The 15,967-nt window shown below is 45.3% G+C and overlaps 1 protein-coding gene across 1 annotated transcript in view; it reads left to right on the top strand.

Moving 5' to 3' along the window:
- Positions 1-13,849, top strand: part of SH3RF3 (SH3 domain containing ring finger 3) — a 255,130-nt gene extending 241,281 nt beyond the window's left edge. Inside the window, exons 9-10 of the mRNA XM_050903904.1 lie at positions 2,356-2,693; positions 13,243-13,849. Coding sequence (XP_050759861.1) covers positions 2,356-2,693; positions 13,243-13,411 — 507 coding nt within the window. The 3' untranslated portion in view covers positions 13,412-13,849. The remainder of the gene's footprint in view (positions 1-2,355; positions 2,694-13,242) is intronic.
- The last annotated feature ends 2,118 nt before the right edge of the window (positions 13,850-15,967 follow it).

The raw sequence follows: 15,967 nt of genomic DNA, 5'->3' as shown, positions 1-15,967 counted from the left end.
TTTCTAATGAAAATTTGCCGAGGTATTTAAATTAGAAGCAAAAATTAGAAAAGCTGCTACCACATAGGAATATTAATTGTTCATTATACAGGGCTTTAGTTCACATAGTTACTTTGCATGTGCAGAGCTGCCAATTAAAGAGGCTCAAAGTGCTCACTGCTGCACAATAGCCATTTCTCCAGAGCCCCACAATGGCTATTGTATTCTGTCACTGACCTTTAGACACCTTCAAATGCATATTGACACAGTATGCTGGGATCATTAGAGCTATTGTTTCAGTGTGCCACAGGGAAAGGAGAGTTTTGCAATTTCGTGAAGAGCTTTAAAATTTGATATCATGATGACAGCAGCGATATTTCTTAATTAGAGAGTGAGAGAAACACTGAAGTATTTTTCTGGTGCTTCAGGTGAATTCCAGTATGCACGCCTACCACAGTTCCCACAACCGTCCCTTCCCATCAGGGAAATAATATGTTTATCAGGGGCATTTGGTCTCCTTTTCTATTGTTTCCAGGGGAATTTATTTAGTATTTTTGACCTGATGGTGCCATATGGCCAGCCTCCCTTAGCTTCCATGGATTCTGCCTGGATGAACATCTTGACAGGATGGATCCTTTCATCCTGTAAGTGACAAATGCCCTTTTAAACAGAGCGTATAGTTGGAACCGGTGGTATGCAGGAGACGGGGATCTGGAAGCGTAGTTCAGACTCGGCTCTTCAAAAATCAGTGGACGTTGTCTCTGTCATAACAACTGTGCTTCATTTTAGCTCTTCCGTGTCTTAACATCTGAAGTATTTCTGTTTCCTAACCAGTCTGTGACAGCTAAAGAGTGCAAATAAGAACTTTGGGAGCAGAGATATCAGATACTCCAAGTACATTTACTGTAGTAAATCCAAGCATCTTCTAAAAGCTTATATTTATTTTATTGTAGCCCTCCTATTCTTTAAAGCTGCTTTGAGAAATTACTTCAGCAGTCAGCACACAAAAGAGCATCATTTTAAACCCTGCATGGGACATTTTGTCTACAGAGAATAAACAAATTGCTGGCTTGTATTTCCAAAGAGTATTCCTGCTTGAAGACAGAGAGATAGTTTCTGTTCCATAAGTATTGCAGTTGCTGGATTCGTTTTTATCCCCTGGGATTCTATTATAGAACAAATTATCAAATATAGCTAAACTTCACAGCCCTGAGTCTCTGAAGATAGTCTTGGATAATGGCTTGCACTTCTGACAGAAGAGGAAGAAATCTGACAGACCTTTTGCAGAACTTCTTGTGTCATTTCAAAAATTGGAAAATTTACTGCACAACATTGCTGGTTGCAACTCTAGCCTAGCGCTGTGCAGCATGTACTGGAGGATGGCCGGTTTCTGCACACAATCCATCTACCTCAAAAACTTTCTAGCTGAAGGACATAATATTTGGTATTTGTGTGTGCTTGAGGTAAATGTGCAGCAGGATTTCTCACACTGCTATAAAACCCACCAGGTCAGATGTGTTTCTTCAGTAATGCAGGCTGAACTTTTTTTTTTCCACATTAATTGAAAGGATGCTGTTATCTGGTTTTCATTCCTCTGTATCAGAAACCCTTGTAGAACTTTGAAACCTCCCAGGCACTGCCACTGCAATTGCCAGTTGTGAATTTTGTGGTCTATCTTCAAACATCAAGGTGATACCTTTACCTTAACACATGAGGAGAAGTGACCTACTTCTGGGAGGGAGACGTGAATAGGTACAGCTGTGTGATGCAGGATGTGAAGGGGAGCACGTGCTAGAAAGAGCTATTAAACCACTGCCTTGTGCCTCCATTCTCCCTACAGTAAATCTGCATCGGGTAGTAAATGAGGCAGTAATGATGAGCGCTTCTCTTGCAGTGGGCTGGGATCTGAAATCTCTCCTCAGATCCTTGTGCTTCCCAGCGGAGGTTTTTAGCCGTAGGGCCTGATTTGTTACTTTTGGGGAGTTTCTCTATTGAGGGACAGGATTCCCCTGGAAGAGAGGGCCGCACTTCGATTGCCGCCTTCTCTGCATGGGAAGTTTGTACCTTTGCTGTCCCACTGTAACTGCACTATTTCTTTCAAAAGGCACATGATCACTGCCTGGGTGGATTTGAAAATGGAGATAATCTTTGCAGTATGTTAGGTCCTTACTCTGCTGAATGAGTTGAAGCCCTGTTGGAAGGGGAGGGATTTTCACAGGATCTTTATTACCAAAAGCTCAAGTTCTACCTGGATCCACCTCTAGTCATGGCAGTTTTGGGAGGTTTCCTGCCACACACATTGAGATTTTCCAAAAGAAAAACGAAGGGAGTTGGTATGTCTGCTCACTGCCTATATTTTGTTTGGTTCCTTTGCAGAAGGAGAAGAAGAGCGGGCTGCTGAAACTTCTAGCAGGAGCATCAACAAAAAAGAAGTCACGCTCCCCACCGTCCGTGTCCCCCACGCACGACCCTCAGGCAGCCATCGAAGGAGTCCTGCAAGGGGCAGTGGGACCCGAGCTCTCCTCCCTCTCCAGCCATGGCAGGGCCGGCTCATGCCCTATCGAGAGTGAAATGCAGGGAGCCATGGGGCTGGAGCCTCTGCACAGGAAAACAGGCTCCTTGGATTTGAATTTTTCCATCCCTTCTCCTGCCAGGCAGCCCCTCTCTTCCATGGCAGCTATTCGGCCAGAGCCTAAGCCTTTGCCCCGGGAAAGGTAAGCTGTGTATCTCCTGAGGTCGCCTGCATCCTCAGGGAGCATTTGGAGGAGGGCTGCAAGTTTGACTAACTTGCTCAAGGGTTCTTGCAGTTTTGCTGCTCTGTGGATTGACTGTAGGCGGCTCAGCTGTCTTTTAGGAAGACAGGGCTTACATGCATCTGCCCATTGAAAATCATTTGACACACAGTGCAGGTTTAATGTTCATTGATTAAAAAAGTGGTGAGCAGCACCTGTCCATGACACTGTACAGCCCTAGTACAAATATGGAGGACAGCAGTGCTTTCTCAGCCCAAAGGGTGTAAATGCTTTTGGTGAAGGCCACTTTTTAAGTGGGATCCCTATGTTTTAATAAACTTCTGGGGTTGTCACGTGGCGCTTCCTGCCTGGGGGCAACAGGGGTGATGTGTTTGCTCTTCAAGGCCCTTTCTGGCCTGTTTTGCAATAGCAGAGACTGTTTCAAATTCCTCTTGTGTAGGGTACTTACAGGTAGTGCCATCTTCAGTCACCTGTTACCAAAAATGTAGCTCATTTCTAGAGAGGAATGTACTAGTGATTCTGGAGTTCATTTCAGCAGCCTGCTCTGCACCTTGGTACCGTAGAGTAACTGACCTTGCAAACCCAAAAAGAGTAGAGTAGGAACACCAAAATACAAAAGCAGATGGAGAGAGAGATAACTGACTAGAAACAGGGGTACAGAAAAGAGCTAGGTCTCCATGTGCAGATTCATATTGGCTTCAGGTAAATATTTTCTACAAGACTGCAGTTTGAGGACTGGGAAGGGAACAGATAATGCACTGATACGATGCTATTGAAATGCTTTCCACTCAAAAAGTGATTGAGGAGAACATGTTTTTTACAAAAGCATCAAAGAGTTTTCAAAAAGCAGTCTAGGGAACTCTCTGGAGTTGATATTTAAAACAATTTTGGAACAATAGTAAAGTTCCAGAAGTTTGAAAGAAACTATTTTTGTCTGAGTGTATGAAAGAGGCTGAAGGGAATGGACTGGGCAAGCCACCTGACCCTGAATCCAGTTGGGATCATGGAGCAGATGATGCAGGGCATAATAAGGGATACTACAGGATAGTTCATACCTTACACAGTGTTTTACTGAGTGCAGGTTGAAATTTGGTTGGGAAGGTAATAACACTGTAACATATTTAAACTTTTCTAAGGCATCTGGTTTGTTACCATAAAATGTCTTGCTGGGTAAACTGTACGCAACTGACACAGCAGACACTAAATGGATTGGAAACTGATTCACTGGCATCAAATCTAACTCTAGATCAGAAATCACTAGAAAATTATTGTGTATGTATGTGTAGCTCAACAAGAGTTGAGTCTTGGACCTGCACTGTCCAACATAAAGTCTTTGCTGTTGCAGAACAGAGGACTGAAGTAGGAGGTAGGTGATAAAGAGGGCAGACCCGTTGGTACAGCACTAATTCAACACATAGGTAAGGAGAACACAGAGTAACGGTATATTTCAGAAGAGCCAAATCTGAGGCAAAAAGTGGAGTGGCCTCAGAGAAGCATCATAAGAACGATGGAAGATTTAAAACAATATACTTGTAGTGAGTGATACAGGGAGCTCCGGTACACCTGGTAAAGCGCAGGCTTAGGAATGGCTTGATAACAGTCTGTAAGAGACTGCAGACAGGACAGACATGGGAATATTTTTACTCTAGATTGGGCATTTTGTCTAAAAGAGACGCTGTTGTTCAAGCGCAGCTATTAGACTTGAAGCAGAAATAAATACAGGCAAGTCCTTCAGCATTGTAATGAAGGCAGTGAGAGCAGACTATCACAGTAGTCCCTTGTCCTTAAAATCCATGAAAAAGCAATTTAGTAAAAGGAGTGAAAAACCAATCCCTATTTAGGCGCACTTAATTTGGTCTACATCAGTTTAGATTAATGCTATAAGAAAACCTAAATCAATATAAACCAGATTTAGCACCAGTGTAACTAAATCAGTGCAGGAATGCTGCACCTTTAGTTAAATGTAGCCATGAAAAGAAGCCGGGAAGAACGTCCCCTGACGTCTCCAGAGCTGGCTGTTGAGGTGCTGCTCTCAAAGCTTTACTGTAGAGAAGTCCAGACACGTTCTTTAATATGCCAGGGCTAGTCCCATGTCCTACAAATTTCTCAGTTCATCTCAGGATGGTCTGGATAGTGAAACATTTAACTGATGGTATATGGTGGTAAGGAACTTACTCTGATTTTAAGCATTTTAATTCCTGAGTCTTAAAGCTGAAAATAGGCTATAATTGAAGTAACCCTAATTATACACAGCAGACAAGATTCTCTAATTGATTTATGAATTAACTTCCATATCATTGGTGTATCTGCATTCCTTAACTGATCATATGGGCTTTTTCATGCCCATAATGGGAAATATTAATTACCTTCATGCACTAGGAAGGATAATGCTTAGTCCTGGAATAATCTAAGCAGATACATTAAACACTTGTCTCCTAGAAATTCATCCCACATCCATCTGTGCTCATTAAATCATCAAATTGCTCAGAAGTACCAAATTATATTTTTTTTAAAACAAATTACGGTTTTCAAACCACTTGTTCTTTTCACATCTGGCAATGGAGGAACTCGCATTCAACATCACTCAGCTCCATATTTTGCTTGTTTGCATTTTGGTGCATTTCATCCACACAGTAGGAGCAATTCCCTGAGAAAGAAAAGGGAGGAGAGGGAAAAAAAGGTTAGATAAACAGATTCAGATGCTGGATGAAATTTTAAAAAGCTGCAAAGCATTTCAGTGCACTTAGCTGTACTTGGCTTTCCGTCTCCCAACGCCCATCTGTGCGCATAGAGACAGAGCACTGAAAGGTTGGAAGAAGTAGCACATTCCTTAATATTTACGGCATTCGAAATGAGGCTCATGCAGGCAGCAGAGCACCGCTACTTCTCCCATAGAGGTTGGCTTGCAGCTCCAGCACTCGCCACATCCAGGCTACTGATCAAACCCGAGCGGTCACGCCACTAGCCATATCGGAGGTGCACTGAAAGGCTCTGATTGCTTGCAGCTCGACGCTCACGATTTAAGGGAGGAATTGCCTGTTCCGCTGCCTGACAGCGCAGCCCTTCGTGGGAGTTGCAGCCAGTCAGACAGGAAGGTGAAGCGGGCTTCGCCCTCTCAGAGATGCTGCTAATGTTTATGCTCTCATTGATTTTTTGTGCACGAGGAGAGCGAGGAAAACAATTATTTTATCTTATCCTCCTTGATATTCCAAAACCTGGTTATGGATGGCTAGATTAGAAAGGAAATTGCTCCTAGCTCTCCTGTCATTTAGTCTTGATATTTAACTGGTTTGCTGGGATAGTTAGTGCCCATCTCTGCCTTCTGGGTGTAGTTTCCCACTATCAGTTTATAAAACCACCTTCCTTCAGCTGCTCTCTGCCATAAAGCATCCAGCAGTCCAAGCAGCAGAGCAGAGAAATTTCCCAGGTGGTGTCCTTGCCACTTCGTGTTGCAGTGATTGACTGTCAAGTGAATACCCCATCAGGCTGTGTGTGCCCCACACACTCTTTTCCACCTACTGCTCCGTCCAGTTTCTGCTGGTGGAAGAAACAGGACCGGTACAGGGATGCACTGTGGTGAGGCAGGGCCTGGGCCAGAGACTTGCCCACATCCCACCGACGCTGTCGGTTCACGTGGGAGAGGGGTGTGCTGTCTGCCTAGCGTCGCCAAAGCAAAATACTTTCCTTGCCACCCCCTTCAAGAAAATATGACTGTACATTAAGGAAAACAGGAGACTTGAGTGTGCATGTGTGTGTGCGTGAGTCATGTTCCCCTCGCTGCCTGGCACTGTTCCCAGATGCGAACCTGAGTAAAACATGTCACGCGTTGTTGACTCTTTTATAGTAACTGGCACCAATTCTGCCATGTTATATTCCGATAAAGCGGTCGTATCCAGACTTACTGTCACGACTGGCATATCTGTGCCGTGTTTCTATGGTTTTTGTCAAGCCTTCAAGCAAGTTGTAACCACAACAGTGCTGCAGAATAAGATGGAAGCAGTGAGTTTGACCTTTAAAATAGACCCCTCTGTGTTTCCGTGTATCCTTTCTACAAATCACTGCCACGTTAGAAATTGAGCTCCCAATTCAAGGAAGCGTTCAAGCATGTGCTTAACGCCCATTGACTTCAATTTTGCTGTGCACGTATATCTTCTTTGGCAAAAGGGAAAGCAAAGGAAGGGTTTTTTTTCTTTCCTGGAAAGTGATACTAGAGAAATGACCCCAGCAGTAAGTTCTGACTGAACAGTGACATGTATGCACATGGTTAAGTGCTTCTCCAACTAGGGATACCTGCCTTAGGACTGAGAAACCAGAATTAACCATCTCAGAAATTGTATCCTGCTATATTTCCAGCAGAAGGGTAAAAGATCCAACTAAGATTTGTTCTTCTAAGGCTGCTGATTCAGACACCGTAATACGGTGAAGCAGGTTCTGGCTTGTAGCGTGCAGAGGCACTTTGCAGGTCTCTGCAGTGTGCCAGTAAAAGGATGGAGAAATAGAGCTCCACCGATAAGCAAGAGCAGTGGTTAACTGGGCTAGATGCTTCATTGTCACCTATTATCTACCCCCACACAAAATGAACTGTGTATCCCTAACACACAAGGGACCTGTTGGAGTCACAGGACTGCGCTCCTGAAATCTGTCCTGGGTGCATGATACTTTGACAAACAGAAACCTGCATTAAGCATCTGAACTCAAGCACTCTAAATGGGACCAGATTGGAGGTTAGCCCTGCAGACCTAATTTGCCTCATTGTACATCTGTTGTCTTAAGTTTCTCTAGCTCCATCAGTGTCCTGGATGCACGTATTTACTCATTGATCAGATACTCAGTATTTTGGGGTTTTTTCCTCCATGTCCAGGCCTGAGCCCAGCCCTTAATTACTGATCAGTTCTGATCAATACTGTTCAATGCCTGTCTGTGCACGCTGACAGAGAGCCTGCATGAGTAATTTAGACCAGACAACTGACTCCTACGCAGCAAGTGTGCATGAGATGAGTCTCACTCTGTGGAAAGTGTGGCACGAGGCTTTGCAGCTGGAGGAGTCAGAGAAGCCGCTTTCGCCACACCTGCACTACTCTGAGTTTCACTGTGGTCACTTACTAGACATCCTCCAACCTCTGCAAAAGATGGGGTGGTTTTGGTAGCCACACATCTCTTCCACGTCAGAGCCTTGACTCACATCCAAAGCAGGACATCTTGTGCACTAAATGAGGCAGGCATCCTATGGGAAAAATAGTATGCAATCATGTAATGAAAGACTATATTGCACACAAGCAGAAGTGAAGTCATGGGCAATTTTAGTTTCCTGTTTCTTCACCTCAGATTCATGGGTGTGAAACATTCCTGTTCTGTTAAGGTAGTGGATGTCTTTATGCATCTACATACATGACATTTTTAGTCAGTTTGCTTTTTTAAAGGAAACAAACCCAGAACTTCCATCATGTAACATCTATTTGAGGTTAGGAGTCTGTGCTGCACCTTGCAGATGTCAGCAGCAGTAGCAAAGTGAGAGCTGGGTGGGAGAGGTGTTTCTTTTGGCTGCAAGGATGCATGCTGTGAAGACATGGGACAATGGGATTCCCAGGTCTTTGCTGACAGCAGAGAGACAGGGATGATGGACCCATTCCCAGCTCTCAGTGAGTTAATTGCTGCCAGGGTCCCTGTCCCACCCTCAGTCCCAGTGCCAGCCTCTACCCATGCAGTCTCCTGCCCCACAGGATGTCATGTCCCAGCCGCAGGCTTCCTCCCACCAAGGCTCTTTGCTCTCCCAGACTCAGCTCAGCACAGCTGCCCCCCTCAGCAGCCATACCCACACCTTCTGTCAGGGCTTCCAGTTTTCATCATGGTCCTGTTTCTCCCTCGACTCCCAGTTTTTCTCCCATCAGCCTCCCTCTCCCTCTACCCCCTCCCTTGCCTCACCCCACTCTCCAACTCCCTGAGGTTTCCCTGCCCAGGCAAACCCGGTCCTCCATCTTCGCTGATACTACTCGCAGCCTCTCCTCATGTATTTTCTCTTGGGCACTGAGGACCCTCCCCAGGCCACTGCCCATCCCGGACAGTCCCCTCTGGGGATGAAGTGCCCAACCCAAGGATGCCACAGCAGCCAGCAGTGGGGAAGTCCAACGTCAAGTCTGTGCCCTGAGAAAAAAAACATGAGAGGAGCTCATTGCTGGGAAAGGAAGAGAAATGCAACCTCTGAGGTCCCGCAGAGCTAGGACGTCTTGGAGCATGAATCAGCAGAGATTTTACCTTCAGTGCTCATACAAGCCTCTACTAAGCATGTGCCATTTTGGGGTGGTTTGAATGCTTTTAACCTGGCTGAGAGCAGGTGATTGTCTGAAGGAACACCGTCCTTGACAGACCAGCGGGGCCACAGGACCGGTCTTTGCTCACAAGTATGGGGACCAGAGAGCAGCTTGTGGAAGCCCTCACCTGGGTCCTGCTGGTGCTGCAAAAACCCTCCTGTTATTCCTGGAGGTGATGAGACCGTTTGGGCTGAATGTGGGACCCTCAGCCTGACACAGTCAACTGCTGTGGAGAGTTTGGGCCAAAATGGTTAACATTTGGCAGAATTACAACTGTCTGAGAGTACAATTTACAACAGAAAATACCAAACATTGGTAATAATAGGCAGAGGTGATTGCCACACTTGTCATTGTGATTGTTGCCCAGCTAATTAGCATTTTAATAAGTTGGTAATTTAGAGGTGTGATGTGACATAGACGAAATTGAGAGGGCTCTGAGATCCATCTAAAATGCCAGGAAGCAGTCTTGGTGTAAGAAAACCTACAATTTTATAGTAGCTTCTCAAAGAGGGGACAAAAGGGGAAATGAAAAGGGGAGATATAAATAGAAGTATACAGGACTGCCTTTTTGGGAGTGAGGGAGGATATCTGGGAGAAGAGATCTTTTCTGCCAAAAAAATATGGCTAATACATGTATTTGCAATTCAGTTCCAGAGGAAAAACTAGGCTGAGATGCCACCTGGAGGTCTGGAGGGGCGGCACAGCAGCGACCGGCGGCGCGGGCAGCCCGGTGTTGGCACCGGGGCCGCGCTGCTACCCCTCACCGGGCTGCCTCTCCCAGGCCCGGCTTCAAAAGCCTCTCAAGGGAAAAAACATAGCACCTTTTTCCCTCTCTCACGGAGGATTTCTTAACCGATTTGCCAGGTCTTTCGTGTCTAAGGTTTCGTTATTCTATCAAAAACGCTTTGGTGCTATCCTATGAAGTACCGTAGTTAATTAAATCTAAACCGTAGCATTTGGGGTTTCCTTAAATGGGAAAAGGTACTTCATTTGGTAATGCAGCGACTGAGATTTATTCTTCTAAATCTCTAAGGAGATGCTGTGTAGAACCCCTTTTATGACGATGGGCGCATTCCTGTTGAGCGTGGTCACCTCCCTCCTCATGTGAACAATTTAGGGACTAGCAGCTCCTCATTCCTAGGATGTGGTCTGGCTTTTAACGGATGGCTCTGTGCTTAAGGTGTGACATGAGGCGTTGGCAGTCCCAGCTGGGTCTTTAGGGCAACCCTGCCTGAGACACCACCTTTTTCTGTGTTTCTGTTTCCTGGTCTCCCAGAAGGGTCCGCGATTACCTCTGCATCACTTGACTCATGTTGAGGTCCCACCTTCTTCTTTCTCAAAGCCTCTTGAGATCCTGGTGCAGAGCTCCAATGCGCTGTGATTGTGCATAGAGTTGTGAGATCTGAAACTTGGCATCATCTTCGCTAAAATTGTTCTACTCTGATAATTTAATTAATCAACACTGCAGCAGAGTGTTTGAAATAAAGCGTGCATTCATTTGCATAATGGCTGTAATTGGCAAAGCTTCATAATATAAGTGTAGCAGTTCTACAGATGATAGCGTGATAGACCATTTTCCTGCAGCCAGCCAGCAGCACACATTTCAACCTCTGTTATTTCCTTTTCCACAGGGGAAGGAAGTGACAACTAGATTTATTGACCAAGGGACAGAGATGACCGGCAGATTTTTGATGGCACTTGAACACATATATTTTCTACATGACTGTGTTGCTGTGTCAAGATAAAAAGGCCATCGTCAGGTTTTAGAGCAGAACCCCCACTCCAAATGGAGTTTAATGCTTTTCCAAGTAACAGGATATTTGGCCGTGGAGATGTCCAAACATATAGCCAAAGCTGGTATTTTCACTGTCATGTCAAAGTGGAGTCCTTGGTTTCAGAACCGCTGTCACTAGGTACCTGAGCGACATCTGCCAGTGGAGAGCCCCTTGCTTTGGTACCATCTCACTGGGAATGGCCTCAGGGAGTGGTCCAGAGCCTCCAGGGCATGTTGAAGTTAGTCCTCAAGGACAGAATGTTATTTTAAATAAATACTCACCTTGTAACAAACATGACTGAGGCATCAGTGGCCATGCAGTGGTTGTGGAAATATTAATCCTCAGGAGATGGGCTTTAGGTAATCAATATATTCATTACTTCACAATTAGCAAGACAGTTATTGACTGTTAACCAAATGCCAGATGACTGTGAAAGTCTATGTGCTGAAGAAAAAAAAACCAGTGCAGCAGAAATATATTCCCTGCTCTCCACACAAGTGCATTGATATAAAAGGGCCCAGTCTGTGCTCTCAGGAGGATGCCTGCTGATAAGCCTGAGTGCAGAATAGCCATATCAGGATCAGACCTGTCATTACTTCATTGAAATGAAGTGACACTTGAAAACTAAGTTCCCAGAGAGCCCTGTGAATGGTTCAGGACAGGGGCTCCCTGCTGGTTGGAGAGTGCTTCGAAAGTCATTTGATACCTCTCCATTTTAGCTTCCCTTCCAGGTTTGAGGGACCCAAAGTACATTCTCAAGAAACATAATAAGAAGAAAAATGTGAACTGCTTTAATTAACCTCTGCCGATATTACAGGCAGTTGGTGGGAGCACTGCAAACCCCATTTTTCATCATCAGTGGACAAGGGAAGAGCTACGGATGTCATCTATCTGGACTTCTGGATCCTGTCTTTGACAGGATCTCCCATAACATCCTTCTCTCTAAATTGGAGAGATATGGATTGGATGGGTGGACTGTTTGGTGGATAAGGAATTGGTTGGATGGTCGCATCCAGAGAGTAGTGGTCAACAGCTCAATGTCTGGATGGAGATCAGTGACAAGTGGTGTCCCTCAGGGGTCTGTATTGGGACCAGTACTGTTTAATATCTTCATCAGTGACATAGACAGTGGGATCAAGTGCACCCTTAGCAAGTTTGCAAACGACACAAAGCTGAGTGGTGCGGTTGACATGCCTGAAGGAAGGGATGCCATTCAGAGGGACCCAGACAAGCTCAAAAAGTGGGCCCATGTGAACCTCATGAGGTTCAACAAGGCCAAGTGCAAGGTCCTGCACATGGGTTGGGGCAACCCCTGGTAACAATGTAGGCTGGAGGATGAAGCGATTGAGAGCAGCCCTGCAGAGAAGGACTTGGGGATACTGGTGGATGAAAAGCTGGACATGAGCCGGCAATGTGCGCTCGCAGCCCAGAAAGTCAACCATATCCTGGGCTGCATCAAAAGAAGGGTGGCCAGCAGGTCGAGGGAGGTGATTCTGCCCCTCTACTCCGCTCTGGTGAGACCCCACCTGGAGTACTGCGTCCGGCTCTGGGGTCTCCAGTACAGGAAAGACATGGACCTGTTGGAGCGGGTCCAGAGGAGGGCCACAAAAATGGTCAGAGGGCTGGAAGACCTCTCCTATGAAGGAAGGCTGAGAGAATTGTGGTTGTTCAGGCTGGAGAAGAGAAGGCTCCAGGGAGACCTTATTACAGCCTTTCAGTACTTAAAGGGGGCTTATAAGAAAGGTGGGGACAGACTTTTTAGTAGGGCCTGGTAGATTCAGGCTAGATATAAGGAAGACATTTGTTACGATGAGGGTGGTGAAACACTGGAACAGGTTTCCCAGAGAGGTGGTAGATGCCCCATCCCTGGAAACATTCAAGATCAGGCTGGACAGGACTCTGAGCAACCTGATCGAGTTGAAGATGTCCCTGCTTATTGCAGGGGGGTTGGACTAGATGACCTTTAAAGGTCCCTTCCAACCCAAACCATTCTATGATTCTATGACTCTATGATTCTATGATTTTTGGATGGAGCAGATGCAGTGCTGAATGAGACGTGTTACAGCAGAGGCAGATGCAGCGCTGGGAGAAAGCAGCCAAGTACCTGGTGAAGGCTCGGCACGCGACCGGGAGCAGGGACCACTGCAAGTAGTCCAGTCATTTGACAATACCTTCCTACTTTCATGGTCTGGCTCCGGAGTACATCCTGGTCAAGTCTGCAGTCAGGCTGGCCAGAAATGTCCCCGTCATACTGAGTTTTAGTAGAAAATGTAGCTGCATTGCATACAACTGGTGTGCGAAAATGTAACTTATTGATGTTTCCAAAAGTATTTTTCCCCAGGATTTCTGGTTCTGGTGCCTGGCTGCTCCCATCAGGCGCAGGCTCGACCGCTGGCTGACCAGGTCTTTGCATTTTTGTCTCCAAAGGTACCGCGTTGTGGTCCCATACCCACCACAGAGCGAGGCTGAGATTGAACTGAAGGAAGGTGACATTGTGTTTGTGCACAAGAAACGGGAGGACGGCTGGTACAAAGGGACGTTGCAAAGGAATGGCAGGACGGGCCTCTTCCCCGGGAGCTTTGTCGAGAGCTTCTGAGGACGGCTCACCGCTCTCTCAACTGGAGGAGCTTTCAGGGGAAACTGCATAGCACAAGAAAAGACAGCAAAGAGAAACTGGACTGATAACCACTGCCATTTTTATTTCCAAAGACTTCCCCCAGGCCCTTCAGTCTACAGCTCTGGAGACGCAGTGCCCCGCTGTGCTCCTGAGACCGCGTGCAGTGCATACAGTGGTATGTTGAAGTAGTGCCTTCCACCTGGAATCACAGACTGAAAGGACGCCCATCTGGACTGTACGTAACCTAAACTCCGGCTGTTAACCCTTTGTGTAAATTATAGAGAAGATATCTTTAAAAAAAAATTAAGAGGAAAGTTGTTATATTGCTGTAACTTATTTGTCAGAGCTGCAGTGTTCTTATTACTGGCCTATGCAAGATGGATTTGAGAGTCCAAGGAGGTGTGCTAGGAAGCTCTTAAACTGGGATTTCATTTTTCCCAAGGGAAAAAGAGGGAGGGGAGGGTGGAGAAAACCCCAGCTAAAGATCGGTGCATCGTCGTGCAAGAAAGAATGAGGAGTCCAAAACGTTAATGTCATGCTTTCTATATACCTCAAAGATATGCTGCGCAAGTTTGTCAGTGAGTGTGTTAGTGCTCAGAGTCCCACACCATCCGGTGTCCTGGCGATGCCGCCGGGGAGGTCCTGGAGGAAGTACGGCTCCACCATTAAACTGTGGTTATTTGAGCAGAATCCCTTTTGCCTGTCTTCTGCCCTTATTATATGCAGCATGGATTTCTGTCCTTCAGTATCACTTTCCATTGCTTTTTTGTATGACGTACCTTTTTACTGTAAGAATTGCTCTACTTTATATATATTCCTACTAGATCAGACATTTCCTCTTTTTCATACATCTGGTGCTATTTTTTTTAATTGTTAAAGATTTGGTTTGGTTAAACAGAGAGGCTGCAACAAGATTTGCATTCAACATTTGAAATTAGAAATGTACCTGAAGATCGAGATCAGACTGCTTGTTTGTGCTTCATAGAGGAAAAGAGAAAAAGCCGCTTGGTCACCGATAAATATACCTGGGGGAGCGTGCCTGTGCAACATGCACACGCTCGCTCTCTCCTACCTATTTAGAGTGGCTGAAGACCCATGCTGAAGCACAGCGCTCTGTCTGGAGAGTGATAATTACTCCAGAATTGGAAGTAATTCTCAGAGGAGTTGTTTTAATTGACTTTTTCATGGCAATAAGAAGAACACTGCAGGTTCTAGCACGCGCAGGGACCGTGGAGTTTTCCTCTGTCGTTGCATCACGGAGACGAGAGCTGATCTGTGACGGCTGTAATTAGCGTTGTCGAAATGTGATTTCTTACTGTAGAAATGTACAGTTCTGGAGACTGTTCGATTTCTTAACGTGGTCAAGCTACAATACAAACCGTATCAGGCAATATAAGCTTCCATCTACCAGGGACTTAAAGGTGCAATAAATGTAAAGCGAGTTTAGCCAGTTATTCGTATGAAGCAGAATAAGAAAAAATTCCATAATGCGATTGTGAGAGTATTTAAAAAGACATCGGCTCTTGAGGAATGAAACGTGATGAAAGGCTTTTCATAGCTGTATCCGTACCTTGCCTTTGCCAGCAGCTGGCTGTTTGCCAAAGCCCACATGTGGTGGTCTTTTAAAAGCATGTCGGAGGCACTGTAACCTGGAGATGATCTTATTAAGAGGAAGAGGCCCAGTGGGTGAACATCATTACTGCGTTACCAGTATTTCATATGCGAAGGTGTAAGTTTTGTTTTCATTCAAGCCGTGTATACTAGTACATATCAAAACCCATGTAAGTGAGCGTTCCTATTTAAGTTCAGCTCCGTGACTTTGTTCTCTGTACAATAAGTTTCTTCTTGCTGTCACATGTAACAAACCAATTCCAGAAACACAGTCCATGGCCAAGTATAGCACCTTCAAACAGGGAGGCATCATTTTCAGGGTGTTTCTTTTTATACTTAACGTTGCCGCATTTGTTCATGTTCCAGATTGTAATGAGTCAGCCACTAAAAGTTTAGTTACTGTTGAGAGGAAATTGCCTTTTTATAACCAATAAGGGACTGAAGAACCATCTTCTGGAAAGACTTGCTTGAGACTAGAGTCGTATCTGTTCCACTTATTTGGTCCAGATCAGAATTGGTATCACTGCACCTCGAACAGTAAACTGCACAGTTAGCGAGTCAGCAATGCCAAAATGCGTGTTATTGATTCCAATAAAAATGCTGGTTTAGGTCTGTCAGAGATGAGGAGATTTTTTCCGACAACTTACAGTGGTTAAAGCTCTCTTAAAATTCTGTTCCGTGGGTGTATTTACTACACTCAGAAAAATGAAACAGGATGATGGCTTGCTTGCTGCCTATTGTGTTTAGCCAGATCTAAAATGGTTCCAGATTTCCACCTCTTCATGCTTAACTCTAACAGGACAAAAGTTGGAGTGTGAGAAGATCAAGGAAAACATGCAGATGTTGTGTCATGAAATCAGTGCTTTAAAATATATTTTGCAGGGAGGATGATGGTTTTTTTAATGGACGACAACCCTTCCAGTC

This window comes from Gymnogyps californianus, chromosome 1 (genome assembly GCF_018139145.2).
Source record: "Gymnogyps californianus isolate 813 chromosome 1, ASM1813914v2, whole genome shotgun sequence".
Taxonomy (NCBI): domain Eukaryota; kingdom Metazoa; phylum Chordata; class Aves; order Accipitriformes; family Cathartidae; genus Gymnogyps; species Gymnogyps californianus.
The sequence above is the reverse complement of the archived record's forward strand: the minus strand, read 5'-3'. Positions and strand labels throughout refer to the sequence as shown.